Below are 27397 nucleotides of genomic sequence, written 5' to 3'. Positions count from 1 at the left end.
CTACTGGAAGGATTTTTAAAATTTTATTTACATGTGTGTATCTATCTATCTATCTATCTATCTATCTATCTATCTATCTCAGCCTGAACCAACGATGGAGGAGTTTGTCACATTAACATCCCAAGAAGACCATGCTTCCCACATAGCCCGCAGCCTATTCAAACAGAAATCAAACATTGCTTGGACTCTCTGCCTTCTCAGCTTGCTCTTTTTTCAGCTTCTACCTCACCTCACGTCCGAAGCATGACCGCGGCCATGACGTCACGCCGGTGACGTCCCCGTCCCCCGGTGACGACGAGAAGGCCGTGACGTGCGGTGCGCCGCCCGAGCCAATCCGGCGCGGCCCCATCACCCTCCCTGGCCGCTGAGCCTGGCGGGCCTGGGGGCGGAAGGGGCGGGGCGAGAGTGCCGGAGCGGGTTCTGCTCGTGACACTTCGCTGCGGAGGGGATGGCGGCGGGAGTGGCGTCGCTCTGCGGGATGCTGCAGCCTCTGTGGCGGCGCCGCCGCCGCTCAGGGCCGCCGCTGCTGCTTCTCCAGCTGCTGCTCGTGTGGCCGCCGGGCCCCGCTGCGGCCGGCCAGCTCTCCAAGTGGCGGCTGCCGGTGCCCATGGTGAGCCAGCAGGGCCCCTCTCGCCGCCTCCGTCCCGTCCGGCGGGCTGCACGGACGGGTCCCCGGGAGAAAGAGGGCTGGCGGGGTGGTGGGGCTCAGTTTAGGACCCCGGCGAGCGAGTCTCCTGACCCGCGTCGCCAAGTTGCACGTGTGAGCAGCGCAACCCGGGGCTTCTCTCTGTTCCTGCGCGCTTGTCGCTGCTCCAGGTGCATTGAGGGCCGGGGGCCTTGCTGGCTTCTCGTTGCTGCTGCAAAGGCACTGCCAGCGCAGCATGACTACGGGGAGTGCCGTTTGCCGATTTTACGCACCCGGGCAAGGGTTTGCTCTACTTCCTCGTTTTGAACACCACGTTTAATTCGATCTCAGACTCTGGCCTCCTAACCTGTGGTCCGTGTCTTACAAAGGATGACCGTGAAGTAATAACCAGGAAGAGTAGCTCCCTGAGCAGGTGCAGAGTGCATTTTCCTCGTCACCTCATTCTTCGCTGCCTCCCCACCCCCCACGCACTGGGGGATAAAGAGATAATTGTTCCTGTGGTGCTGAAACGTTGCCAGGCCGAGATCTCAGCCCCAGACCAGGGTTTTTCAACAAAAATTGCACATTGATCACAAAGAATCGCCTGATGCTAGCTGCTAGTAAGGAATGGTTTAATACGGATAATTGGATCTGTCCAGAGTGGTGAACATGCATGGGTGCGCTGTTTGTACAAAAAGCGAGAGACGGTACAGGTGTTGTTTTTCAGAGATAATCTGTGCAAATAACTGCTCATGTGAGCAGGCAATGTAGGAGGAGCGATTCATGGAGAATCACAGTAGTTGTGTCTTGTACACAGAAGTAGCTGCTGTAATTTTATGTGTGTACCTGCTCCAGGGTTACATTGCTCACAAAAGAGGATCACTGTTCATTTGTGATGGAGGTAGTAACAGAATCCAGGACCTCATCTTTTGCAGCCAGAGTCCATGGCTGGAATATCATGAGGGTGTTTTTTTTTGTAGTGATAGTATACTCTTTGAAGGATTCCCATCAATTTTATCCTTATTTAATTTCCTCCACACCCACCAGAGAGCTTTGGTATGTGTGCAACACTCCTATGAGGTAGGCTAGCTTGACGCAATGGGTAATACTAGAATAGCTTTGTGGTTGAGTTGTGATTTGAACATGGGTCTCCCATTTCACCACGTTGGCACCATGTATCTATACATGTGCAGCCATTTTTTTCCTTTATAGGCAGTCTTTAGTATCTGATGTACATTGTATGCATCACAGCCTTGAGCTGCTCAGATACTGACAAGTGTCTCTTTTAAATGGCGCTGCCAAGTTGTCAAATGCATTGTTTGCTATCTGATCCACATTTAAGGCAGCACACATGCAAAAATGTGAAAACCCACTGACATGAGAGTGTTGTCACAAGTTAAATGAACTGTGTCACCCTGTTGTCAAAACCAAACCCTTTATCCTACAAAGTAGAGTAACTCATGCTAACACCAGATAATTTATAATGATCTGACAAACACTGAAAAGAATTGTAACACTCCTGTTTCCTGTGATTTTTGCTTCTGGTTTATATGTGTGGCCAACATCTTCACTACTTGGCTGAACGTTAAAAGATGAAGGATTGGAATAGACCCAATGATTTCAAGACTAAGTCTGACTCAAATCTCAATGCTTTTATCTCCTGGTTATGAATACTCTGCAGTAACTTAGTACTGGATAAATTGTTGACTATAGCTCTGAAGAGATCAAAGGTATATGAATAATATGTGAATTAATTGACATGTCTGTGCCACTCTTCATCGGAATTGAGTGCAGGTAGTTTGCAAAAAATAATAATATATAATGCAGTGGAATCCTACACATGTTTTCTTACAAGTAAAATGCCACTGTTCAGTTGGACATATTCCCAAGTAAGTGGGTACATGGCTATTAGCATTTATGTGGTGTTTTTCCTCAGTGCTAAAAGCACTTGTCATACATCATCTTAAAAATGGAGCTGTACAGTTTTCTCCACATGACTAATAGAGACTGAGGAGATATATTTGGTGCTGGCCGGGACTGATGGGAATTGCAGTCTTAAATATCTGGAGAGTACCTGGTTGGCGAAGGCTGGCTTAAAGTATCAACTGATTTTGTGGATGAGTAAGATTTGAAATTAACACCTGATGCCTGCATGTTTCACCATCACCAACAAGAATCCATCAAAACGGATCACCTTCCTTACTTAGGAGTTTTTAGCACATGCATGTTCTTTGCTTGACAGCATCAAGTAATGACATGCTTGTGTAAATGAGCCTTCATAGATAAAATACCAGCATATCCTGATGGTGACGCATGTAAATATGAAAAATAAAGTAGTGTCACTTTAAATAACGGGGCCAGATTCAACTAACCTTTTGTGCTAGTAGAAACAAGTGCAAGGACCCCTGCTAATGAAGCTGGGCTTCGCTCCTCCCCTCCCTGCATACCCCTTGCATTTCCTCCAAATCTGCTGTGTAGGGTTGGGAGAATTCCCAGAATAGTGCACCGTTTGGGAGGAGATGGTTCCATCTGGCAAGTATTAGTGCACTGTTGAATTCTACCCTATAATTCTTCGTGGAATTCATTTAGATGTGACCCATCAAGCACTGAGTAAACAAGTGGTATACAGTAATGTATGTACAGTGGTGCCCCGCAAGACGAATGCCTCGCAAGATGGAAAACTCGCTAGACGAAAGAGTTTTCCATTTTGGAGGTGCTTCGCAAAACAAATTTCCTATGGGCTTGCTTCGCAAGACGACAATGTTTTGCGAGTTCCTGCTGGTTCCCCCCCTTTTTCTAATCCGCTAATCTGCTAATCCGTCAATGGGCTTGCTTTGCAAGACGAAAAAACTGCTAGACGAAGATTCTTTTCGTCTTGCGAGGCACCACTGTACCAACTTGTGATGCCTCATCTGTCTATGTTTACTCAGAAACATAAAAAGGTAAAGGGACCCCTGACCATTAGGTCCAGTCGTGACCGACTCTAGGGTTGTGGCGCTCATCTGGCGAACCAGAGCAGCACACCGAAACGCCATTTATCTTCCCGCCGGAGCGGTACCTATTTATCTACTTGCACTTTGACGTGCTTTTGAACTGCTAGGTTGGCAGGAGCAGGGACCGAGCAATGGGAGCTCACCCCGTCGCGGGCATTTGAACCGCCAACCTTCTGATCGGCAAGTCCTAGGCTCTGTGGTTTAACCCACAGCGCCACCTGCATCCACTCAGAAACATAGTAATTAATAAATAAGTAATTTCTCGTTTCAGTAGGAATTATTCCCTGACAAATGGGCAGGTGGCTGCAACTTTAGCACTTCCTATACCTACCATTAATACAGCAACATGTAAGAGTACAAACGTAATGTGTATACAGGAGTACTTGAGATCAGAGGTGGGGAACTCATGGCTCTCCAGTTGTTGACCTCCATCTCCCATCAGCCTCAACCAGAACGACCAATGGCCAGAGATGATGGGAGCTGTAGTCGGGCACCATCTGGAAAGCTACAGGTTCCCTTTTCCTGCTTTAGAACATGCTTTTACAGATACATAGGAATTTGACATTTTGGGGGTAATATAATATATTCTTATTTACCTAGTATTATTGCCAAGTAAAATATATACTAACTAAAGTTTTCTCATATATATATGATGGCCTTCCATTCGAGCTTCTTCTGTTTGCTTCCTTTTTTTTCCTCTATAGGAGAAGAATTTATTTCACTTTGGAAAGATTCTCTTCAGCAACACTACCATTTTCCTAAAATGTAAGTGCATTCATACTATAGCTTATTGTATAATATGGCAGGTATTTTGTAATAGTTGAACAAGGCCCTGTTGGCCTTGTTTTTAAGACATCTGAAGGCAACCCTATATTGGGAAAATTTTAATGTCTAATGTTTTACCATTTTTAAAGGGCTGTAAGCCGCCCAGAGTGGCTGGGGAAACACAGCCAGATGGGCAGGGTATAATTATAATTATTATGATTATCTTTATGAAATTTTATCATCATACAAATCTCATAAATATTACAAAATCACATACAAATTAATGCAATCACCAGAGTAATTCACCTACACAGTCACACTACACAAGAATAATTTAAACGCACAACCTACATTCAGAGTCACTCGGCATTCACTCTCCTTATACGCACCAAATCACTCTACTCAAATCTCCCTTTAATGAAGCATTCAAACATTCAGCTAAGCAGTAATCATGTACCAAAAAATAAGTCTGCTAAAAACGAAATTGGCATGTAGAGCTTCCAAGCAATGCCCCAAATTTGTCTGCAAGGCTAATCAGTGTAATGTCCATGGACCATATAAAAAGGTAAAGGGACTGCTGACCATTAGGTCCAGTCGTGACCAACTCTGGGGTTGCGGCGCTCATCTCGCTTTATTGGCCGAGGGAGCCATGTGGCCAGCATGACTAAGCCGCTTCTGGCGAACCAGAGCAGCGCACGGAAACACCGTTTACCTTCCCGCTGGAGCGGTACCTATTTATCTACTTGCACTTTGACGTACTTTCAAACTGCTAGGTTGGCAGGAGCAGGGACCGAGCAATGGGAGCTCACCCCGTTGCGGGGATTCGAACCACCGACCTTCTGATTGGCAAGTCCTAAGATCTGTGGTTTAACCCACAGCGCCACCTGTGTCCCTTGGACCATATACATATAACCTAACAATGCCCCCCCAGGTGATTGATTTGTTAAGTTGGCTATATTGGTTGTGCATTCTGGAGGTTAAGCTTTGTTCAGCATTTTACTGCCTGTCCCTGTTATATAGATTTTATTTCTATTTCAAAAGGGCAGCGTGCATAAAAATGTCATATGTTTGTTATAACTATTATAATTATTTAAATTTATATACCGCCCTATACCCACAAGTCTCAGGGCGGTTCACAGGATAAAATTACAATATAAAAGCACAGAATACATAATCCAAATAAAAACAGAAACAACTGAATACCCCCCCCCCCAAGAAAAAGAAATTCTCACATTTTAAAAGGGCATTGGATGACAATCAACCAAAGGCCTAGTTAAAGATGTATAGTGTGTGATATATTTTAAAAACACATATTTTAAAAACACATAAAACACGTAAAAGGCACGATATAAAATGGCACAGCAGTGAACTGTAAAGCTCATTTGTTAGCCCTTTTCTTCTCTTGATACAAAGGGAGTCATTTGTTAGTGTGAGCTTGTGGCATTTCATGTTTTGTCCTGAAGGTTGCGTTCTTGGCATTAACTACCCTGTTTATCAGAGTTCACCATATGGCTAGATGTTTGGGATGCAGCTCTCTCAATCTTCCTGCCTCACTGCAATGTAATAAGCTGAGGTTCCAAATTATGCCAGGCTGCTGTGTCAGCAAAGCACTCCTTCGTATGGAAAGGATCTTGCCAGGCTGGTTTACTTGCAGTTAGTGCAAGTGCTGTGCTAGTCTATCATAGATGGGGGGATGATATGGTATGTTGAGTCCAATATTTGGATTAAAAAGCATTATTGATATAATTGTTTCCAGATTGCCTAAATAGATAATATGTTATTCATAAAACAAAAAGAAGACTTGGGTTGTTAAGGGAAGCCCTCATAGTGGGGTTAATGAGATGCTATCAAGAACCTTTTAGTAATACAAAGAGAATATGATGCTTCCTGTGTTTCTTAAGTACCATACTTCTCTTATTTCTTTAGTTGAAGGCGATGAAAGTGCATGTGATCCATCTCAAGGCTACAATGTCAGCTGGTACTTGAGGTATTGTGACTGCTACAATGAGGTCTTCAATTTTGGGGTAAGGAATTGGCATTCGGAACGACTGAAGTCATGCAATCTGTTGCTTAAATTATGCAATCGGCAAATTATGCAGTACCAAATAACCCCAGCTGCTTTGATAGTTGAGCGTAGTTCGTTAGCCACTGTTGCCCGAGTTAGAGCTGCGCTAACTTAATTGATTTATGTTCCACCACATCCTTACAGGTTCAGGATACAGTATTCGGCCTCTGTCTCCAACAAGTTCACAAACTAAATGTGAGGTTGGCTGTCTTGAGGGAACAAAAAGGGGCAAACTAAAAGTAATATTATTCAGGCCTATGAGCAGAGTTCTAGGGTACATGGCTAGGTCATTGCAAAGTCATTGGCCAGACACTTCGCATGTCCCTCCCACTTGGCTTTTAAAGAACAGGGGAGGCAGATCATCATTCATGTGGTTCTTGTTCCATGTGAGAAGGCTGAGCTTGCAAGTGTGCACTCCTACTGGGGGCTAGGAGAGTCTGGCACAGATGACAGTGTGACCTTAGTACAGTGGCACCTCGAGTTAAGAACTTAATTCATTCTGGAGGTCCGTTCTTAACCTGAGGTACCACTTTAGCTAATGGGGCCTCCTGCTGCTGCCGTGCGATTTCTGTTCTCATCCTGAAGCAAAGTACCTGAGGTACTATTTCTGGGTTAGCGGAGTCTGTAACCTGAAGCAGATGTAACCTGAGGTACCACTGTAATGGGACCCAAGTTCAACCCTCCGATTCTCCCTCCACCTCGAATTTGGCCAGCCCTGCTGATTGGCCAGACTCCACTTCACCTGCCCTAGGAACTTCTCTCAGGAGGCGGGACTGACTCAACCAATTCCTCCTCCCTTGCTGGGACATCTGATAACAACCACAAAGCGGAACCCTCTCTCATGTTGCTGCTTGAATTCTCCCCAATAATGCCAAGGTTGCAAGTTCGAGCCCCGTATGGGACAGCTGCATATTCCTGTATTGCAGAGGGTTGGACAAGACGGTCCTCAGGGTCCCTTCCAACATTATGATTCTGTGATTCTGTTTTCCCTGCCCTGTATTTCATGGGAGGAGTTTACTACTTAGAGGGGGAACCTTCCTGGAAATGGTAGATATAAAATCAGTGCCCTTTAATGGTGTCATGAAAGGAGCAAACTAAGCTGCCTTGATAGAAGACATTTTGACCGCCTAACCCAGTTTTATCTCCGCTGTCTGTAACTCCTTAGGGTCACAGGCCACAATGTCATTCCTTCAAAGTGTTGTAACAGCCCACAGGCATAATTTCAGTATTTCTATTTTAATATTTTGCCTAACGCTCAACTGGATTTTTAAATTGCATTTTGATATGTATTGACCTTTCCCTTATGATTTTATGATTGTAATATGTGTGGCCCGCTTTGAGATTTTGTTTTTTAAAAGTTCTTTCCATTTTAAAAATGAAAAATCAACCTGTCTTTTGCACCATCTGTTACTGTATCCTTTTAATGGGGTGCCTGGCGTTGATGTTTTAGGTGAGATGCAGGGTTGGATATCTTTTCAGTTTCTTAGCTGCTTCTTGAGTTAACCCCTTGTTTTCACTGACCCTTCAGCCAGATAGAGTCATGCCATGTTGTCTTGACAGGATGAGCAGGCAGAAGTTTACGTTGGAAGTACTGTAGAAAACCGGCCAGGCTGGCCAGGATACTACGCCATGTCTTCGCGCTACTTCCCCAACTGTTCTGAACTCTTCAGACCGCAGGTAGGGTGGAAGGAGGCAGGGTGGGGGAAATTGTTGGAGCTAAGGTTTTCCGGTGTCTTGAAGGTACACATATATCCATATTACTGGCCCTGTAAGAGCTTGTGGCATCATGCTGCCTATGCAAAAGGCCATGTGAATTACTAAGGGACAGAAACTCCCTGAAAGATGGGGTTATAAGGAGACTGGGCTCTGAGTGAAGTGTGATGTTTCTATTTATAGGTCCTATTTGGCCAGTATGATGGTTTGGGTGCATTTTATTTGCATTTTAATTATTTTTTTTATTCTCTTTTTTTACGTAAACTGCACTTGGAGCTTTTATTGAAGGGTGGTATAAAAATGGCTATGACTAAGTAGGTAAAATGTTGCTGCATTGTTGTAGTATGACACAATAAGGAGTTTTTTAGGTTAAGTAATTATATAGATATATAGAATATTTTCCCTTTTTCTTTTTTGAATTATATTGTAAAATGTTAATATGTATTATATATTTAATTAAAAATGCTTCTTTTATTACTATTTTATTAGAGGGCGTACATTGGGAAAATATACATTTTTAAAATCTAAAACTTCTGCGTACTTGAACTCAGTCCCCACATAGTTCTGTGTCATTGTAACACTAAGTAAAGAGTATTTTTGCTTATCTGAAATTCTAGGTATCCATTTTTTATTTCTTCTGGAACACACACAAGTATATAATGCTTTGCCAGTATGGTGGTTGTTTTTTGGGTGTGTGTGTGTCTTTCTGTATATATATGTGTATATACATGCACATAAAGAATTTTTAATTTTTTTACTAGATTTTCTACAAAGAATTTGTTCACCCAGAAGCCCTCTCAGGTGGAAAACAAGAGGATGGAGCAAACTATACTATCGTATCAGAGAATTCTGTAAGTATGAGAGAGGTGCTATATTTTACAGGAGTGGATCACTTTGTGTTGGATCGTTCTTGGTCCCTCTGCCTGGCTACTGGTTGGCTTGTGTGTGCTGCTGATAATGTTTGTGCTTGGCTTTCCCCCATTAAAACCACTAGGATTTGAACATGCCTAATGCTGATTTCATAGTGCACATGATAGATTTGTACAAACTGTATGCTGATTTGTGGCTTAGATTAGATTAGATTGCACTCCTTTTCTTTTTCTTTTTTCTCCCAGGCAATGAATGCTGTGATGAGAACCTGGCAAGATGGGCCTTATATCTTTATTGTGCAGATTGGAATTGTATCCTCAAAGGATGCCAATGTGAAAACTAAAAGAGCGACAAGTGATGAATTGCCAAAAGTTACAGCTTCCTCTGAGCCACAGGGAACACATTTTCACAGTGAGCCATGCGCAGTAGTTCATTGATGTTTGAAGTTTATTTTAAATACTTAGACAACTCGCTGTTTGATCTCCAGGATTGTATCTGCGGCAAATTTTCAAAGTGAGCCTTGGGCTTGCTGCAGGTGTAGCCGTGGATGCCAAGTGTAGTCGGACTGGATTCCAGAAGGGGAAGGAGGCAAGAGTTCATTGCTATTGTATACCAGGCCTTGGGCATTCAAGTGTAGTAATGGCTGCCGATACTTCAATTCTTGGAGTCTATTTGATACTTTCCCCCCAGTTGGCGCTCCTTTTTCCTTAAGAGCAAGAGAGAGAAAATGGTAGCCCCATATTTAGCTAGCTAGCTAGATAGATACAATGCTTTTCCCCCTAAGAAATGTTTAGGGGTACTCTCATTTCCCTACTCATATTGAAATACTGCCCCTCAATGAGGCCAAACTTTGATTCACAAAATGTTTAGGGGTATGTGTCCCTCTGCATCCCCTCCAGAAAAAAAGCACTGGATAGATGTTTAAAATCCCATGTATTTCTGGAATGTTGCCAATACATGGGGATTTCTTCATAAATTTTAGTAGAGAAAAAGGAGAGGCTCAGACCACTCCTTGTTCAGCCATTAAAGGATGTGTATGCAGGCAGTAATCTGATTGTACTTCTTCCTGTATTTGAATGAACAATCTGTTAAAGAAGCAGTTTGCCAGCTCTTTTACTACTAGCTTATGTGACCATTAGAAGAGAAGAGGCTGTTACTTTCTTTCTCAGTGTACCATGATAAAAAAATAAATAAAAAAAATACTTCCATAATTGCACTGTGGAGAGCAAAAGCAAGAAGAATTCTGGAATATCCTTCATGAATTTACTGAATAGAATCTTTGTGGTCACTGGTTGTTACTGCTACTATTAGTAAATTGTTGTGAGTTGCTGCTTTATGTTTTTAGTGGTTGTGTTGTTTCATATATTGCTTTTATTTTGTTTGATTTTGCTGTAAACCACCCTGTGGTCTCCTAAATAAATAAATCTTTAAAAAAAATATTGTAGAGCTGGAAAAGATGCAGAAAAAGTCAAGCACAATAATCTGGCAGCTGAAGCAACCACCCAATGGGAAAGATTGCAATGCTTAGGGCTTTTTAGTTTAGAAGGGGGGAAACGGTGAATAGGAAGGGACATTGTGCATTATAGGGAAAGCATGGATAGATTTTTTTTCTTCCTCATAATATTAGAACCCAGGGCATCCAGTGAACAGTGAGAGATGAAGGGCAGGCAAAAAAAGTACTCCCCCCCCCCTCCAAAAATAAATAGTTGAACTTTGGAATTCACTGCCACAGCATGTGATGATAGTTATTAACTTATATAGCTTTAAAATGGCAAGTAGACGAATTCATGGAGGATAAAGCTATCAATGACTGCGATGGCTATGTTCTGCCTCCCAGGATTAGATGCAGAAAGCCTCTGGATATCTTCCGGTGGGGAACCAAAGTGGGAGAGGGCTTTCCCCTCCTCCTTGTGGGATTTCCAGAGGGATTTGGTTTGCTGCTGTGCAAAACAGAATGTGGGACTACATTGGCTCTTGGTCTGACCCTGCAGGCTCTTCTCATGGTCTTATGTATTCCTGATTCCCTACTTGTGCTTGTTTTTTGGCAGTGATTGTGGAAGTGAAGGGTCCGTATGAATACCTCTCCCTAGCAGATTATCCTCTCATGATCGTAAGTTGATGCCCGTGGTTTGTTTCAAGTACAAATAAGTTGTCACAAGTCTGGATGACAAGTGACCATTCTCAAGAAACTGGGGTGCGGGGTGTAGCTCTGGGGCTTAAGCCTAGCATCAGATGTCACTGTCACTGAACATATTTTGAGTGTTGTCGGCACTGGACAGAAGTGAAAGGGTCCCTACTTTAACAGCTTAGAGGCTGTTTCAGGTACACGGAAAAGTGGTAAGAGGTCAGAGACTGACAGTGAGTGATGGGGAAAGCATAGTGGAGGAACAGGTAAGTGTGGGTTAGGATGGGTCAGTAGTAAAACGACTATACAGCTATGGTTGAGAAAACAGACACAGCTTGAGAAATGGAAAGTGAGTGGTATTCAACTAAATTTTACTCAGAGTAGACCCCTTGAAATTAAAGGACATCACTCAGTTAGGTTCATTGATTTTTATGCTTCTGCTCTGAGTAAATGTTAGTTGAATACCACCCAGTGTTGTTCACCCAGGTGCACTGATGAATAGTTCTTTGCAATAGTTCTTGCATGTAGTCTTTAATCGTCAATGTCCAATTCACCTTTCAAGTCAGTCCTTCCCAGGACACACTTGGACCTTTTAAAATGACATGGCAGTATGCAATATGTTTTTAAGACCCTTTCTCTGAAAGCAATCATGTAAGCATTTTCTTGCAATGTAGAAGCAGATTGGTATTGTCAGTACAGCAATTAATGCAGAAATTGAATTTCTCAGGTACAATTTTTTTTGCCTCTCACATGGTAAAATCACTGTTGCTTGTTTTGTATTTATTTCTCTTCAGTGTGTTGATGCTTCCTCTATTAATGCCAGGGTGCTTTAATGTTGCCCTTTCTAGACAACTCTTGCTACCATGCAAGAGAACCATTGATCCTTCTTTTTGTGTAAATAAAGTGGTATTGATCTTCTTTTTTCTGTGGGGAGGTGAAATCCTTTTGCTTCTGTCAGAGATGAGATGTTTCCTTGTAAAACCAGAAAAGTGGCTGAAAAGGATCTCATTAGGCCAGGGAAACAAAAGTTTATAGATACAGTCAAACCTTGGCTTTTGAACGTCTCAGCTGCTGAACGTTTTGGAAGCTGAACGCCAAAAACCGCCGGAAGTGAATGCTTCCGTTTTCACGCATTTCTCAATTTTCCCCGTTGAACTTGCTGACATTTGATTCTCAGTTTTCGACGTTTTGGAGGTCAAGCGGACTTCTGGAATGGATTGTTTTCGAAAACCGAGGTTCCACTGTACAGACCTAGGAGACAGAGTCAAGCTTAGCTAAATTCAGTGAAATCTTGATTAGGGCCCAGTGTTAGCATGTGGCATACAGGGAGAAGGGAGAGAGAAGATTAGCATTTGTAGCAACACTACCAGTCGAGGGAGGCGCACAACCAGCAGTAGTTTGTGGAGGACACATTCAAACCTTGTGCCAGCCTTGCCTTTATTCTTCTTGAATCTTAGTCCTAAAATATATTTGAGGGAGCAGTTCCCTCATGAACATTTTCACCTTCCACATACTTACTACTTAAACTGTGAAGACTTGTTAGATGAATAAATGCAGATAAGTAAACAGCTACAGAAATGCTGGTTGTAACTTGTTGAAATTGATATCCTTCTTTTGTCTCTGTTTCATAGTTTTTCATGGTGATGTGCATTGTATATGTGTTGTTTGGAGTTCTGTGGCTTGCGTGGTCAGCCTGCTACTGGCGAGACCTCCTGAGGATCCAGTTCTGGATTGGTGCAGTTATCTTACTGGGAATGTTAGAGAAAGCTGTTTTCTACGCGGAATTCCAGAATATCCGCTACAAAGGAGAATCTGGTATGTGGGAATAACATTGTTAAATATTTCTGAGGACACAAAAACATGGATTATTTGAAACCATTGATCCATTAACAATTTTATTTTTAGTGACAGAGTAGAAACATACAAATCTTCATCTCTTGTCACTATCTGTAGCTGATATCTGTCAGTTTAGCTTTTGTGGAGGGAGCAGTGTTTATTTGATGAAGACAGCTAGATTATCAGTCATGGGAACATAAATCTTATTTCTGAAGTGGTTTTGCATCCCGAGCCATCCTTTATGTGTGGATTAGTTAATGGATATTATTCTAAACACATTTACTTCAGAGTTTTGTGGGGCATGCTTCCAAATAAGTGTGCTCAGGATTTCAGCCATTGTGTAGATATATCTCTTACCTGCGTATTGTGTACTGTGTGTTTTATCCTGTGCATTCTTTGTTCACAGTCCAAGGGGCATTGATACTGGCTGAGCTGCTCTCAGCACTGAAGCGCTCACTCGCTCGAACTCTTGTGATTATAGTGAGCCTGGGTTACGGCATCGTCAAGTGAGTACCAGTGTTGGGCAAGCAGCAAAGTCCTCACCCCGAAAATCATTTATTCTCCTCGATCATTAGGATCAAACTCCCGAGTGTCCCTCAAGGGTGCGGGTCCTCCATTTGACTTCTAATGCTGGAAATTCCCAATGCCAGGCCTCCTCGGCCTGCTACCGCTCTCCCTCTTCTAAAGCCCCGACACAGATCTTGGGGAAGGGGGAGTCTGTAGGAGGGGAAGGAGGGCTCTAGTGATGTTGGGAGAAGGCTCAGAAGGAAAAGATGTACTCTTTCCCCATTGAGGATGTTGGGACTGAACCACAAGTGGAATTGAGGTGAATGGGCTGTGCCCACCTCATTCTGCTTGCTGTAAGTTGTGTGCTCCTCCTTTGAATGCTCACCCCATTTGTAGTGAATTCTAGCTTGTCTGAAATTTCATACATTTTGAATCTGTTGTCAAAGAGTTATATGCAGTTCACATCTACTTGACCAATTATGATGGAAAACAGTTAAACAGTTAAACTGGCTAGGACTTGCTTTTGGGTGTGTTTCACATCCAAATCTGATATCAGCAGTACTAGGATAATGGAGGTGATTTGCAGCTGATATTATTGCTCTTTTATAATCCAGAGTTCCCTGTTAGACCAGTTACCTAGATGTGAAAATGACATTGGAGATGACCTAGATGATATGACTGATGTAATCTGTACAGCAGATATATGTCTTCCCATTGTTTTTTATTTCTCCCTTTATTCTCATTTCAGACCTCGCCTTGGAGTTACTCTTCACAAAGTAGTTGTGGCTGGAGCTCTCTATTTATTATTTTCTGGCATGGAAGGTGTCCTTAGAGTCACAGGGGTTAGTAATCACTTGCTGCAATTTCATACCTCTCATATACAGACCCTTGCTTCCTACTAAGCAAGGCTGTATATACGCAGGTTCCACTTACTGAACACAATGCATTCCGTGGAACCCGTGGGTTAGGCACACGTTCACATAATGAGTCCACAATTTCCACTATTTACTATGGAAATATTTCTAATGTGGGATTTGTCAGATCTCTCCCCCCCCCCCGGTTTCTTCTTGAAATGGCTGCAGCTAATAATCAAAAGAGAGACAAAGGAAAAAACAGATTTGTCCAATTTCTCCTGCTCCCTGATTTGTTTGATCTCGCTCCCATAGCCATCCCTCTGTGGTTTCTGCCCCAAAGTGGCTACTGCTGAACAGCAAAGCACAAACAAACTAGGAAGTAAGGAAGTTGACTGTTCGGATGTCTGAATCTGCAGAGCATATTTATTTACATGCCAATAAGTGAATTTTTGGGTAGCGAGTATGCAGTTAGCGGGACCTGCGTATAATAGGTAATAAGGGATGTTTGAATTTTATTGAGTGAGCCTTTTTACTGTGCATCTGGTCTACAATCTTTCCACTCAAACATGTTTAAAAAGAGGCTGTTTGCCCCTCATCTAACTGTACTGTAATGTACTGTAAAGGCTTGTGCAGATTAATATTGACTTCATTTTTGTCTTTTGTGACTTAACCCTGCATATCTGTTGTTTCCTGTGTGTGTGTGTGTGTGTGTGTGTGCGCGCGTGCGTGCGTGGACACACACACATTCAAAAGATAAATTTCACTGACAGTTCTTCCTCACTTTCATTTGGTTTGCATTTCTTCATTGCTATATGTTGTGCAGCTGTGTAATGTTACAGCCCCGTGTGCAGAAAGGTGATTATGCCTCTAATATGGGAACCTTGAAAAGACCAGCTAACCAGCTGTGAATACATTGTGTAGATAATGCGGATCTGTGTCATGTGGAATAAAGTAGAGATAGTGTGCATTCTTAGCTGCAGTAAAATTAGAAAAGGAAGTTCCTTCTTTTTTTAGTGGGTTTTAGCAGGTGATCATGGTATAAGGTTGTATTCAACTACGTCATAGAGTGGGCCCATTGAAATCATACTCTGGGTGTGATTTAGTCAGATATCCTCCATAGGTTATATTATCTGTTTCTAAAAATGTAGCAATATGTTACTGGAAATATTTTTGGCAGTCTGGAAGTATAACATTTTCGAAATGTTTTCCCTGAGTTGGGTTTTGAATAATAATAACCTGAAGAGGAACATTAGTTTTGCATAAATCATGCACAAGTCAGTGATAGCATATAGAGCTGTGAAGTCACATGGCTTTGACTATCCTTTGAAGAACATTTGCCCCTGGCTGACCTGTTGTCCTGTGCTTGATAGAGGTCAACTGTGTAGCAGCCATTGTTCCTCAGTTCTGTGCTGGGCCCTGTTTTGCAGGAGTGGTCCATCTTTTAACCATGCATTTATCATGTATTTCAGTAAACTGATTCTCTTTTTGGTACTTTTCCAGTCTTTCCATGGTGTTACAGCTGTGGTAGCTAACTTCGGGCTGTCTATCATTGACTCCTGTATTATTTATTGGATATCCTTTCAGAAGTGCCGTAGTACGGTTTGCATTTATGAACAATGTCAGTATAAATCCTGGATGTTTGGTGATTGAGAAAATATGTTGTACGAAGAGGTACGGGAAGAAGTGAACAGCTAGTTAAATTACCCTTGTATCATTCCTTCCTAAAGCTTTCCTAGTTTGTTTTTAGAGCTCAGTAGTGAGTAAGCCACCTTATGAATGAACGGCAACATTTGCCAGAGCTATGAGCAATAAGCAGATGGTCCAACCACAGAAATTTCAGAATCGGTGGGGTGTAAATCTCAACAGTGTACTAAAATTCCATTGATTTTGATGAGATTAATACTCCTTTTCTTCCCTTTGATTGTGTGTGCTGTAAATGTTACGGTTTATGGCTGGGTGTGTATTTTGTGCTATGTGAGTTCTTGTAAAACCAGGGCAATCTCCCCTCACTGCTGCTTGATGGAATGGTTCTTGCTGGGAGTCAGAAATATGCAGCTTTCAATAGATCAATAGCTTTCCTGTCAGGCAGAATGGCTGGACAGTACTCTGGCCCATCAATGGAGCCTTAAACTCCCGGTGCGGTTGTGGATCTAGAAAATATCTGAATGCTGTGAATCTGAGGGATCAGGACTTGTATCTTTCAGCTTTTCTGCAGCATTTTTTAAAATTGGCTTAATACTAATCTCTTTTTTCTTTGAACAAAGAAAATACATATTTGGTGTTCTACATTAATATAATAATAATAATAATAATAATAATAATAATAATAATAATAATAATATATTTACACCCCACCCATCTGGCTGGGTTTCCCCTGCCACTCTGGGGAACTGCATGTTTGGGGTTGCAGTCCTTTACACACTTCCCTGGGAGTAAATCCCACTGAACTCAGTTGGACTTCTGAGTAGACATGCTTAGGATTGCGCTGAAAGTCTTGAATCTTGCTTCCAGTCGGCCTTGGTCTCAATGCCTTTTTCTCTTTGTCTCTCTAGGCACAGAATGATCTTGCCTCCTTGGCTTTTATTCCACTGGCTTTCCTAGATACTGCCCTCTGTTGGTGGATATCCTTCTTCACTGGCTTATTTCAAGGACTGCTATTTCTTTGGAGTTGGGTTTTCATGGGGGTGGTATCTATTGCAAGTGTTCTGCCCAATTCTGTTGTTGCTTTATTTTCCTTCACAAACAAAATTTCTTTAAGGTGGTCATCCTAACTACACTTCCAAGGGCAAAACCCCCATTGAATTCAATGGAATTTTCTACCGAGTCAGAATGCTTAACGCCACACTCACAGCCTGCTGATTCAAGAACGTGGTGAAAGATGTACTTTTACAGCTAACATGGCAGATCTGATAGAGTAAGAAATGGCTGCTGGTTTGGGAGATGACCTTGGTGCAGTGATGTCACTGGCTTCTGATTGCTGAGGTGCTTCCTTCGCATTTCTGTAGCAGGAAGAGCTATCTCTACTGAAAACATTGCGTGGATAGGCGGAGTCCCCCAAACCCTGGGCGGCCCCGTGTGAAATAATGACTCAAGATAACGTGCTATGGGATTAAAATTGGCCACAACTTTATTATGTTTCAGATGTGGGTAGACCTTGGCTCAGGCATTGGGCGTTTATCCCTCCCAATCCCCCACCGGGGATCTGGGGAACATTAGGGTTATCCAGTGGGGGGGGGGGATGGGCTGGCTCTGGAGAACATATGTTCAAGCAGAGTGAGCCCGGCCCCATTACGCCGCCGTCGCAGGGGAGAACAATGACAACCTCTAGGCGTATGGCCAAAGCCTCCCCTCAAACAACCCCTTTAACGGGAAACCCTGGTATCGCTGCGGCAAAGAGGAGGGGAGCGTGGGTCACTGCTGCATGCCCTCCCCCATTTAGGGAAGATAGACTAAAGGATTCTGCCCAAGGCCTGATACCGCCAAAGTTGTGGTGTTTTGCTACAGGAAAGGCAAACCTGCCAATGCAGGAGAATTCCTTTCCGGCCCTTCAACAGCGACCCTGACGTAGCAGCGCCCGCGTACCTGTGAAGAAAAGGTTAACCTGCAGAAGAAGTCTTAACTGAGGGTGGGTAGGGTGGGAAAAGCTCTGGAGCCAACTGAGATTCCCAGGTAAGATGCTCTCCTTATTGTGTGGGCAGGTGGTCCCTCCCCCTACCTGGCCTGATCAACTTGGCAACGCTTCCCCAGGTGGGATTGGGCAACTGGCTGAGGTAGGCGGAGACCTCCAGGTATCCCACCTTGGGAAGGCAAAGCCAAGCCTGTGGTAATGGTGCCACATAGGGTCCAGGGGGCTGCATGCGACCACGCAAAGGGCGCCCCCCAATTAATGTGGGGAGTGGTAATTATGTGCAGGCTAGCCTTCAGAAGTTGGATAACTAAAGTGGGAAGAGTTGTTCCTTATCTGCAAATACATAGCTCTTCCTGATGTAGCCTCATGTTCTCCTGCAGCCCTCATGTGGACACCACTGAGCGTTGTGTTCACATGTGCGTGCTTAACACTGGAGATGTATTGTTTGAAAACAAGTCACTACATTGATGCCCCGGTATCATAGAGGGTCCCCACACCATCGCTGCATATTCTGTCTGTGTGGTTGGGCTTATATGCCTTTTTTAAAGTGAGAAGCCTTCGAGGATCACCATACCAAAGCATTTTTATAGCCTTATGTGAGGACCACAATATTTGAGTCACTGCTGAGTGTAAGTGGTAATTGAAACACAGTGTTGGAATAATGGGTGTCTGATTTGTATAAGTTCATTCTTTATTTTAATAGGCTATCATTGCATCAGGGTTCGTAAGCGTCAGGTTCAGTTTGATATGTTAATATTTCTGTGTATATTGCATCTGAATACCTTTAGTAATTGGGCTATGCCTGTTGTCCAGCTTGATTTTTCTTGACTTACCATACATATTCATCAGTTTGACTCAGACAATGAAGCTGTTAAAACTTAGGAGGAATGTTGTGAAGCTCTCTCTCTACCGACATTTCACCAACACTCTAATTTTGGCAATAGCAGGTGAGTTTTAGAAATATTTCCTTCCAAAATGTTTTACAGGACCTTTCTGAGCCAGATGTTATTTGAGATATCTACCACTCCATTGTTCATTCTGTCATGTCTGTGTTATAGTTTTCCCTCAGTTCAGTGCCTGTACCCTAAATAGAAAGTGCAGAGAGCTGTTTGACAGTGGTGCGGACTCCTTCAGAAAGTGGTGGACTCTCAGAGGTTTTAAATCATGGGTTTAAATTCATGATCATTTGTCATGGATGCTTTAGTTGAGAGTTCTCCTTGCGAGGGGTTGGACTAGGTGATCCTTGGAGTCTCTCTGAATTCTACAATTCTATGATTCTTTGAAATAAAAGGAGATGCCTGAAAACAAATAAAAAAGTTCCAATTTCATGACTTGTTGGCCATGTTTGGACACAACACTGAGTCATTAGCTACGGTTAAATAAATCACATTGTGCATGAGCATTCCTGCTTTGTTCTTCCTCTAGTGGGGAAAAAAACAACATGAAGTGGCTGGCTTAGTGTTATGTCTGAACTTGGAGTTGCAGCTTGTTTCTCTCCAGGCAAACCGCGATCTGAAATTAAAGTTTGTTTTTGGCTTCCTGGTCATGGCTTGTTTCTTAGTGTTGCCTGCAAAGCCGTGTTTGTTTGTATTTTGTTTCTTCCAAGCAAACACAAGCTTTGGATATGATGCCAAGCCAGCCATTCCTCACCCCAACAGGCCTACTAAACTTGCTATCAAGCTGCCAGAGCAGAATTTTCATTCCCCTGTCTATTATTTTCATTTTCAAGGCTTTGCTCTTACTATACAAAGTCCTTAAGAGCTTGGGATCAGTTAAGTAAGCCCCATATATGCTTACTTATCATTCCATGTTGGTTGGAAGTTGATCTTTCAGCAAGGCAGCCACTGTGTTTTGGAACTCCCTTCCTATTAACATCAGGCAGCTGCTCTCACTATATTGCTCTAGACACCTGCTGGAAAGGCTATCTAGATATGTAATTCTAAGTCTCCTTACAGATGTAGACTTTGCCTGGATAAATATGAGAATATTTGGAATGAGTTTATAAAAATGTAGTAGGCTGATAATGTTTACATACTGTAAGTGAAAAGATAATAATATCCAGTTTATAAAATAATTTATGGGTTAGAGTATTTTTTGTATATATTCATATAATGATTTTCTTCCCTTAACACATTTTTGTGCATTTTCTTTTTCTTTGTATCTCTTTATTTCTTTAGAATGGAAAACCTTTCAATAAAATATTTGTATAAAAATAGATATATAATTCTGCATTGCATTTAAATTTTGCTAGCTTTATTTGTGTATTATTGATAATTATTTTATATTGTTTTACATAAAATGCTTAGAGATTAGTCTAGATTCAGCAGTTTAGAATTCTTTCTAAATAAATATTTTTAGACAGATTTTAGATACAGAACAAATGCTCAAAGGGGCTTTTACTGCACAAAGAAATGTGTCAACTGATGACCACAAGCCCAATAACACACATTGCTGCTTGACGCAATCCCCATGGTTATAGATGATTTAAAAGCAAAAAACGTAAAATGTCTTAATCTTAAAAGAGGAGTTCTGCAGTTCATTTGCAGTTTCTAATATTTCACCAAATGTGTATGTTTATCCCCACTCTTTAGCATCTGTTGTTTTTATCATCTGGACCACTATGAAATTCAGGCTGGTAGACTGTCAGTCGGTAAGTGTGATGTGACTTTTCCCCTACCCCAAACTGCTATGGAGAGTATGCTTTTGTTTGATAAGCTGGTGGCTAAGGATTGTGACTGAATTTAATTCAAACTCTGTGCCTTGCTTCTCCTTGAAATGTTGGCATTTCTCTCTCTCTCTCTCTTTTAAGCGGTCTTTCCTTCCTGGGTGTGTATCTTACCTATCTTTTAATAACAGGATTGGCGGGAGCTGTGGGTGGATGATGCCATCTGGCGACTTTTGTTTTCAATGATCCTTTTTGCCATCATGGTTCTTTGGAGGCCGTCTGCCAACAATCAGAGGTATAACATTATCTTTTATTTTTTATTATTGAAAACAATAACACCATAACAGTCATGTCCTATAGATCAGTTGATCCACAGCAGTCCTCGCCAACCTGGTTCCAGGCACTGATGGGAGTTGTAACTCAACAACGTCTAGAGGGCACCAGGTTGGTGAAGACTGATTCAAAGCAGCCATCTTGTCCTGTCTGACTACAGTGGAACCTCGAGCTGCGGTCGTAATCCGCCCCGGAAGCATTCAGAAATGCCGCACCTGCGCACGTGCGCGGCGTGATTTAGCGCTTCTGCGCATGCGCGAGTGGCGAAACCTGAAAGTAACCGTTCCGGTACTTTCAGGTTTCCGCGGGACGCAACTTGAAAAGATATAACCTGAAGCGGACGCAACATGAGGTCTGATAGTATTTCTGGTATCCGGTAACTTTCAGATGTAAAACATGTAACCATTACACGTGATAATAACACGGGTGGCACTGTAGTCTAAACCACTGAGCCTCTTGGGCTTGCTGATCAGAAGCTTGGTGGTTCGAATCCCCACAACGGGGTGAGCTCCTGTTGCTCTGTCCCAGCTCCTGCCAACGTAGCAGTTTGAAAGCACGCCAGTGCAAGTAGATAAATAGGTACTGCTGTGGCAGGAAGGTAAACGGCGTTTCCGTGCGCTCTGGCTTCCGCCATGGTGATCCGTTGCGCTAAAAGCAGTTTAGTCATGCTGGCCACATGACCTGGAAAGCTGTCTGGACAAACACCGGCTCCCTCGGCCTGAAAAGTGAAATGAGCGCCACAACCCCATAATCGCCTTTGACTGGACTTAGCCATCCAGGCGTCCTTTACATTTACCTTAATAAAGAAAGAAGTCTGTGAAAAATGTATGTGTGTGTGTTTGTATTTCTGTATGTGTGTGCTTTATGAATTTTTTTCTTTCCGAAAGGTTTGCTTTTTCACCATTGTCTGAGGAAGAGGAGGAAGATGAACAGAAGGAGCCAATGCTGAAAGAGAGCTTTGGTAAGAAGAAAATCTTCTGCTATATAAATGCAATTTTAGTTCCAGTGGCACCCTGATAACATTGCCCTGCTTCCCTCTCCCGGGAATTGCTTCCCAGCAAGCCTATCTTCCGTGCACTTACCAGAAGCCATTTAACTGGGTTCTATATTCCTTCCCCCTCTGAGCGTGGCAAAGAAATAAGATGTTGGGGACTTCTATTATAGATTCACATTAAAACAATAAGAAACTTGAATCATAATCCAGGTGGCACTGTTGAATGAGCTTTATTTCTTTCTGGTGTCCTACACAGAGGGAATGAAAATGAGGAATTCAAAACAAGAGTCAAACGGAAACCCTAAAGCCAGCAAAGCAGTAAGTTTGATTCTCTCATAGCTAGTGTTGGAGGTGGTGGTGGTGGAACTTTCAAGAAAATTATTTTAAGATGCTTGACTAGATGATACGATGCTCCTACCCATACTTCATATGGCACAATTGGTGCCCAGTGTTGGCTATAGGTGTGATCCCCAGAATATAACTGTATACAGGCCTACTGTATATGAATTATCAATTCTAGCCATATTAACTATTTTAGAATTAAAGAAGGAAGGGAATGTGTGTATTTTTAAATTGAAAATGGCTCTTGAGTACTGGAAAAACAAGGCATTTTGGATATTACATGTTTATTTAATTGCCCTTTAAAAGGAAATTTTTTGATATTTTTCAGCTTAGTTTTTTCAAATCTTTTTGTAAACGATAGATTTTCTTTTTATTTAAGATGTCGTAATTATTTATATCCTCCACAAAAAATAAGTGGAAGAGACAAAGGAATGTCAAATATAGTTAATCACCTTTTCCGTAGGGAAAATTTACACAACATATTTTTGGTAGTTTCATAGCAAAATGTTATGTAATGTTGTTTTTAAGTAGAATAACCATTTCTGAAACACATGGCCTCTTTTTTAAAAATAAAAAATCTAGCAGGAAGATGATTTGAAATGGGTGGAAGAGAATGTTCCTTCTTCGGTGACGGACGTGTAAGTACATGTAATTTGCCTTATATTTATAGTAAATATACTGGAAGCAAAATGAATGAAAACAGTAATAATTTTCTCGAATATTGGTAATGTTGCCGGTTGCATCCTAGAACTGGTGTGGACTTCTTCTGGTTTCTGCCTGTGGGGTGCCAGCTAGCAGTCCCTAATACAGACTCCAAATCCAACTTGTGACCTGCTGCTTCTTGCTGATGCAGCCCATGAAAGTCCCTGTTGGTCTGCGTTAGGGACAGGGACTATTGCCAATTGCATTTATTGTGCTTTCTTTTATACTGGGCTGTAAATCTTCATTTGGTAAAATGTACTTTCTGCTCTAAATCTTGGAAAGCTACCTGCATTTCACGCTAGCACTATTGCGATAAATTCCCGGTGGTAATGTTTCTTGTCAGTACTGTGCCTGTTGTTAAAGTTCGTTCTTTCTTTTCATTCCTCTCAATCCAGTGCTCTCCCGGCGCTTCTGGATTCTGATGAGGTCAGTAAACAAACCTTCAGCAGCAATTTAAGTCTTGTGACACAACAGGGGAGTCATGAGCCCAAGAATTAAGGAAATGATTTTGGCCTCTCAAAACTGAAATACTCTATCTGTTCCAGTCAGTGCATCAAGGAACTAATAAAAGCAAAATGGAAGCACTGTTAAATACAGATCAGAGCTTTTATATGACGCAAGTACTTTGGAACTTTTAACCATCTGATTTTTTTTTTTATATGATTTGCTACATGGAGCCACTGCTTTTTTGACAGTGCACTTAAAGCATTTGAGGGCAGGGCTGTGGCACAGTGCCGGAGCACTTGCTTTGCATGCAAAATTAGGTTCAAATTAGGTAGGGCTAGCTACCTTCAGTTGCTGCCAGTCAGTGTGGACATTACTGAGTTATATGAACCCAGTGGTCTGACTTTAAGGCAGGTTCCTGTGTTCTGTTTCACACTTTTAATTTGTGGCTTGCTGTTTAATAGGCACGGCACAAAAGAAAAAAGGGACTTTGACGGATTAGGACAATAACAAAATTCAGGATACCAAACCTGATTGTTTCCATCTCTGCTCATGAGAACTGTATCAGTTTTGAATTGTTAATTCGTGGCTTCAACTTCACTGTTGGCTGCTTTGAGTTTTTCAGGGGGGCAGGATAGCTATGTTTTAAATGAATGAATGAATGAATGAATGAATGAATGCAGTTACTCATAGTTAAAGTTTGATTGAGAAGGAGGACTAAAATGGAGTGAAGCTTTGTGGGCTTTTGAAGAGACTTGAAAGACTAGAGAAATGATTTCACTGAGGAATTTTGGTTGTGCTCTAGGCATATGGAGTGGAAAGGTGAAATGGAGAATATCCTTTAAGAGCAAACAACCTTTAGGCAGCTAAGTGTACTGTAGTAGAGTTTGTTGGCTGAAGGTCATGGGAAGGAGTACGTTGGGATATTAGGACAGATTGGGTGGAACAAATTTAGAGAGCTGTAAGGGCAAGGACAAGGGGTTTGTGTAGGCAGTAAAAGGAACAGGAAGCCATTGCTGGGATTTGAGGAGTGATGAGAGATGACTGCTGCAAATTCAGCAGACAAATTCTGAGCATTACAATATGCATTCCAAGTGCATAAATAAACATTCAGAGTGTGTTTCAGGAAAACACATTTTCTGTTCAGTCTCTGACCTGAGACATATATGACTACCATTTGCATACACTTCGATTTCATTTTCATTTTCAGTATGGTAAAGTTCCTTGCAGTGTGATTTCTATCCATTATTTTTTGTGCCAAATAGTTCTTCTGGGTGTGGTCCTATTGGATATTTTCCAAGCTTTCAGTCAATCTTTAGGGCATGTAACAGTTTTCACTTACAGCTCAAAAGAATGGTCATCACATGAATGACAAAAGTCACATGATGTTCACTTAACCGTGCCCAAAAGGAATTAGTTCTGAGTATAACTTCTGTTATAGAAGAAGCATTTGCTTTGTGTTTTGAACTTTGGATAGTACACTAATGTTAAGATATTTTTAAAAAAATAAATGTGAAACCTCATTGTGACCCATATATTAATATTGCAGGAAAGAATGATCACACATTTTGAAAGATCTAAAATGGAATGAATGAGGACAGTTTGCTTGACAAGGCTTCCTGCTGTTGAAGAAAGGAAGAAACGTTTTTCTCCCATGGAATGCTGCATTCTTCTGATATGTTCTGTGACGTTCACCTTTGGACATTGTTCTCGGAGGAAAGAACATTTTGCTTGGATCACTGTGGAAGGAATCACACACATGTTGATACACCTAGGAAAATGTTTGAATTTGCATTGCTGCTGCAAGTGTGGGTTTTAAGCCATTTAAACGTCTTGATTGCAGCACGTCTTTACTTTTTAAACATTATAGTCAAGCTAAATCTAAAACTGTTTTAACAACTGCCTGAGCAATGGTTAATTCAATATTACAGCTAAATCCCTCATGTTTTAACCACAGTGGGAAGAGGGGAAGAGTGATTGATGGTTTCCCCAAACCAGCACGGGTGTTCTAGAGACAAAGGCAAGCTCAAACTTATAGACAGGTACCAGCGATAGCTCAGTAAGATGCTACGTATATTAAAAAAGCTCTGTATCCAGCATCTGGGGCAGTGTGTGTAGGATTGAATCTCCCCAGCCCAGTAAAGGACTGGTACCCATGAGAGATGCCAGAATCAACCATCTGTAAATGAGCCTTGCCCACAGTAGTGTGCATGCAGCAAACTGCTGTGTGCAATAATCTATGGATCAGGGTCAGTGCCTTGCATTTTTATTGGATGTAGCAGCTTCTGACTGAAGATTCTGGTGCCTGGCCTGTGAAAAGGAGAAAGTTTTAGAATGAGAACTCCTAGTTATGGGAAACAGTTAACACATCACGAGGGAGGGAGGTATTTGGGGAAATTTAGGATTCCTAATATTTTTGGCAAGATCAAGTGCAATTTTATTCACTCTACTGTGTAGGAAAGATGGTCTATTTTAAGTTTTGCATACGTAGATGCAGTGATCGCTTACGTGTTTGGTACATATCTCGTTGCTGGCAATGGGGTGTGAGCATGAGCAGTTAACTATTCAAATCAGAGCAGAGTGCAATTTAAATAATAATAAAAAAGCCAGCCCTCAGCACTTATTCACTGACCTTGACCAGCCCCATGCCTTTAGCCTGTGCTTCTAATATTGTTGCATTGGAGCATATTCCATAGACTCGCAAATGCACTTGTGTTGGAGTCAACCTCCCCATACATATTGACTCTTTGAATCAGGCCTGTTTAGGCTGTGACCCACCGAGTCCATTGCAGCCCATAGTGTGTCTGTGGTTTGACAAATGCTTGACAACCTTCCTTCCTGCTTTTGCAGCTCTAGACAGACAGCAAAAGCAGTCGGGGTGTGTTAGGCCACAAGTTGTGCAGTCCTATCCTAAAAGTTTGTATATGTCAGACTAACCTATCCTAAATGTTCACATATTCTACACAGAACTGTGACTTCTGATAGCAGCTTGCTCCTGTTGCTCTTCTCAAATAACTCCTGAATAGACCTGGTGTCTACACTACATATCCTTGCCAGCTTCCAGGTCCCCCAGTACTTGTCCTGGGATCATTAAGCCACAGTATGGCATCATTCTGATGCAGTGTAGGAAAGTTAAAGTGGTGGCTCATAGCCACCTGCCATTGCTTCCAAGTAAATCCACGTCCAGGGGCCCAGGGCCCACCTGAGAGCACCTCCAAACCTGAATCTGGCCCCAAATACACATTTATATACAATATCCAACACTTTGTCGATTTAAAAAGTTCCTAATAGCCCAGTCCCTAGGGCCAGAAGCATCCTATTATACTTCCAGTGACTCCAAACATTCTGCTACAATTATTTCCATCTAGTCGCCTTTCAGTTAGTTGTTCCTTGTCCCACCTTCCTTCCTACTATGATCTTTAATAAAGAGCCACCTCTGACAACATGCTTTTATAATGAAATGTATTTGAAAATTCAAGTACCTCACAGGATTTTGTAAAAAGAGATTATCAGAAAATTAAGCCTGTCACCGAGATGTTAAAAGTCCTATAAAGGGAGCAAATTGTTTATAACAACAATTATTGTTGTTATCCTGCAATAATTTATGCAAATATGCTGTTTTGGGATGTTTCTGTTCTGGGTGTCTTGTGGGAGGGAAGGATTTTTTGGGGGTATTTTTTCAAATGTTAGTGCCAAAATTTGGGCTTCATTGCTGGTTTTTGACACTTTCAGCCCTCTAGCAGCAGAACCTGGAATTAGGATTTCACATTAAATGTGGCATTGTTTGGATTTTGCTTTCCAGAGGCGTTTTAGCTGTACTTATATATAAGTGGTTTGGTAATGGGTTTTCCGGTAACTTACAGGCACTCTTTCATTTGATTCAATCTGAGTTGCAGATTTCTGTTCTGTATAATAAAATCCTTTTTTTTTCTTAAA

The 27397-nt window shown here is 42.0% G+C and overlaps 1 protein-coding gene across 2 annotated transcripts; it reads left to right on the top strand.

The window, feature by feature from the left end:
• The first annotated feature begins 406 nt into the window (after positions 1-406).
• Positions 407-27397, top strand: TMEM87A (transmembrane protein 87A). 2 transcript variants are annotated; one of them, XM_082240211.1, is made up of 19 exons: positions 407-610; positions 4323-4383; positions 6310-6407; positions 8009-8125; positions 8923-9012; positions 9277-9442; positions 11080-11141; positions 12788-12971; positions 13399-13498; positions 14248-14341; positions 15854-15929; positions 18824-18928; positions 20573-20631; positions 20838-20941; positions 21867-21940; positions 22230-22291; positions 22898-22953; positions 23413-23443; positions 25011-27397. In XM_082240211.1, the coding sequence occupies exons 1-19, from the start codon at positions 449-451 to the stop codon at positions 25050-25052; spliced, it is 1743 nt and encodes a 580-aa protein (XP_082096337.1). In that variant the 5' UTR covers positions 407-448; the 3' UTR covers positions 25053-27397. The 2 variants fall into 2 exon arrangements, with proteins under 2 accessions (XP_082096337.1, XP_082096338.1); XM_082240212.1 differs by lacking the exon at positions 15854-15929 and adding an exon at positions 16906-16978 and having other exon boundaries at positions 408-610.

The sequence above is a fragment of the Podarcis vaucheri genome (assembly GCF_965113315.1).
Source record: "Podarcis vaucheri genome assembly, chromosome: 1".
Taxonomy (NCBI): domain Eukaryota; kingdom Metazoa; phylum Chordata; class Lepidosauria; order Squamata; family Lacertidae; genus Podarcis; species Podarcis vaucheri.
The sequence above is the reverse complement of the archived record's forward strand: the minus strand, read 5'-3'. Positions and strand labels throughout refer to the sequence as shown.

What these genes read in the sequence shown, in the direction of transcription:
- TMEM87A (XM_082240211.1), top strand. Translation starts at nt 449, where the DNA reads ATGGCGGCGGGAGTGGCGTCGCTCTGCGGGATGCTGCAGCCTCTGTGG. An exon ending in GGCTGGTAGACTGTCAGTCG is followed by an intron (nt 20,632 to 20,837) that starts GTAAGTGTGATG and finishes TTTTAATAACAG; the next exon opens with GATTGGCGGGAGCTGTGGGT. An exon ending in ACCCTAAAGCCAGCAAAGCA is followed by an intron (nt 22,292 to 22,897) that starts GTAAGTTTGATT and finishes TAAAAAATCTAG; the next exon opens with CAGGAAGATGATTTGAAATG.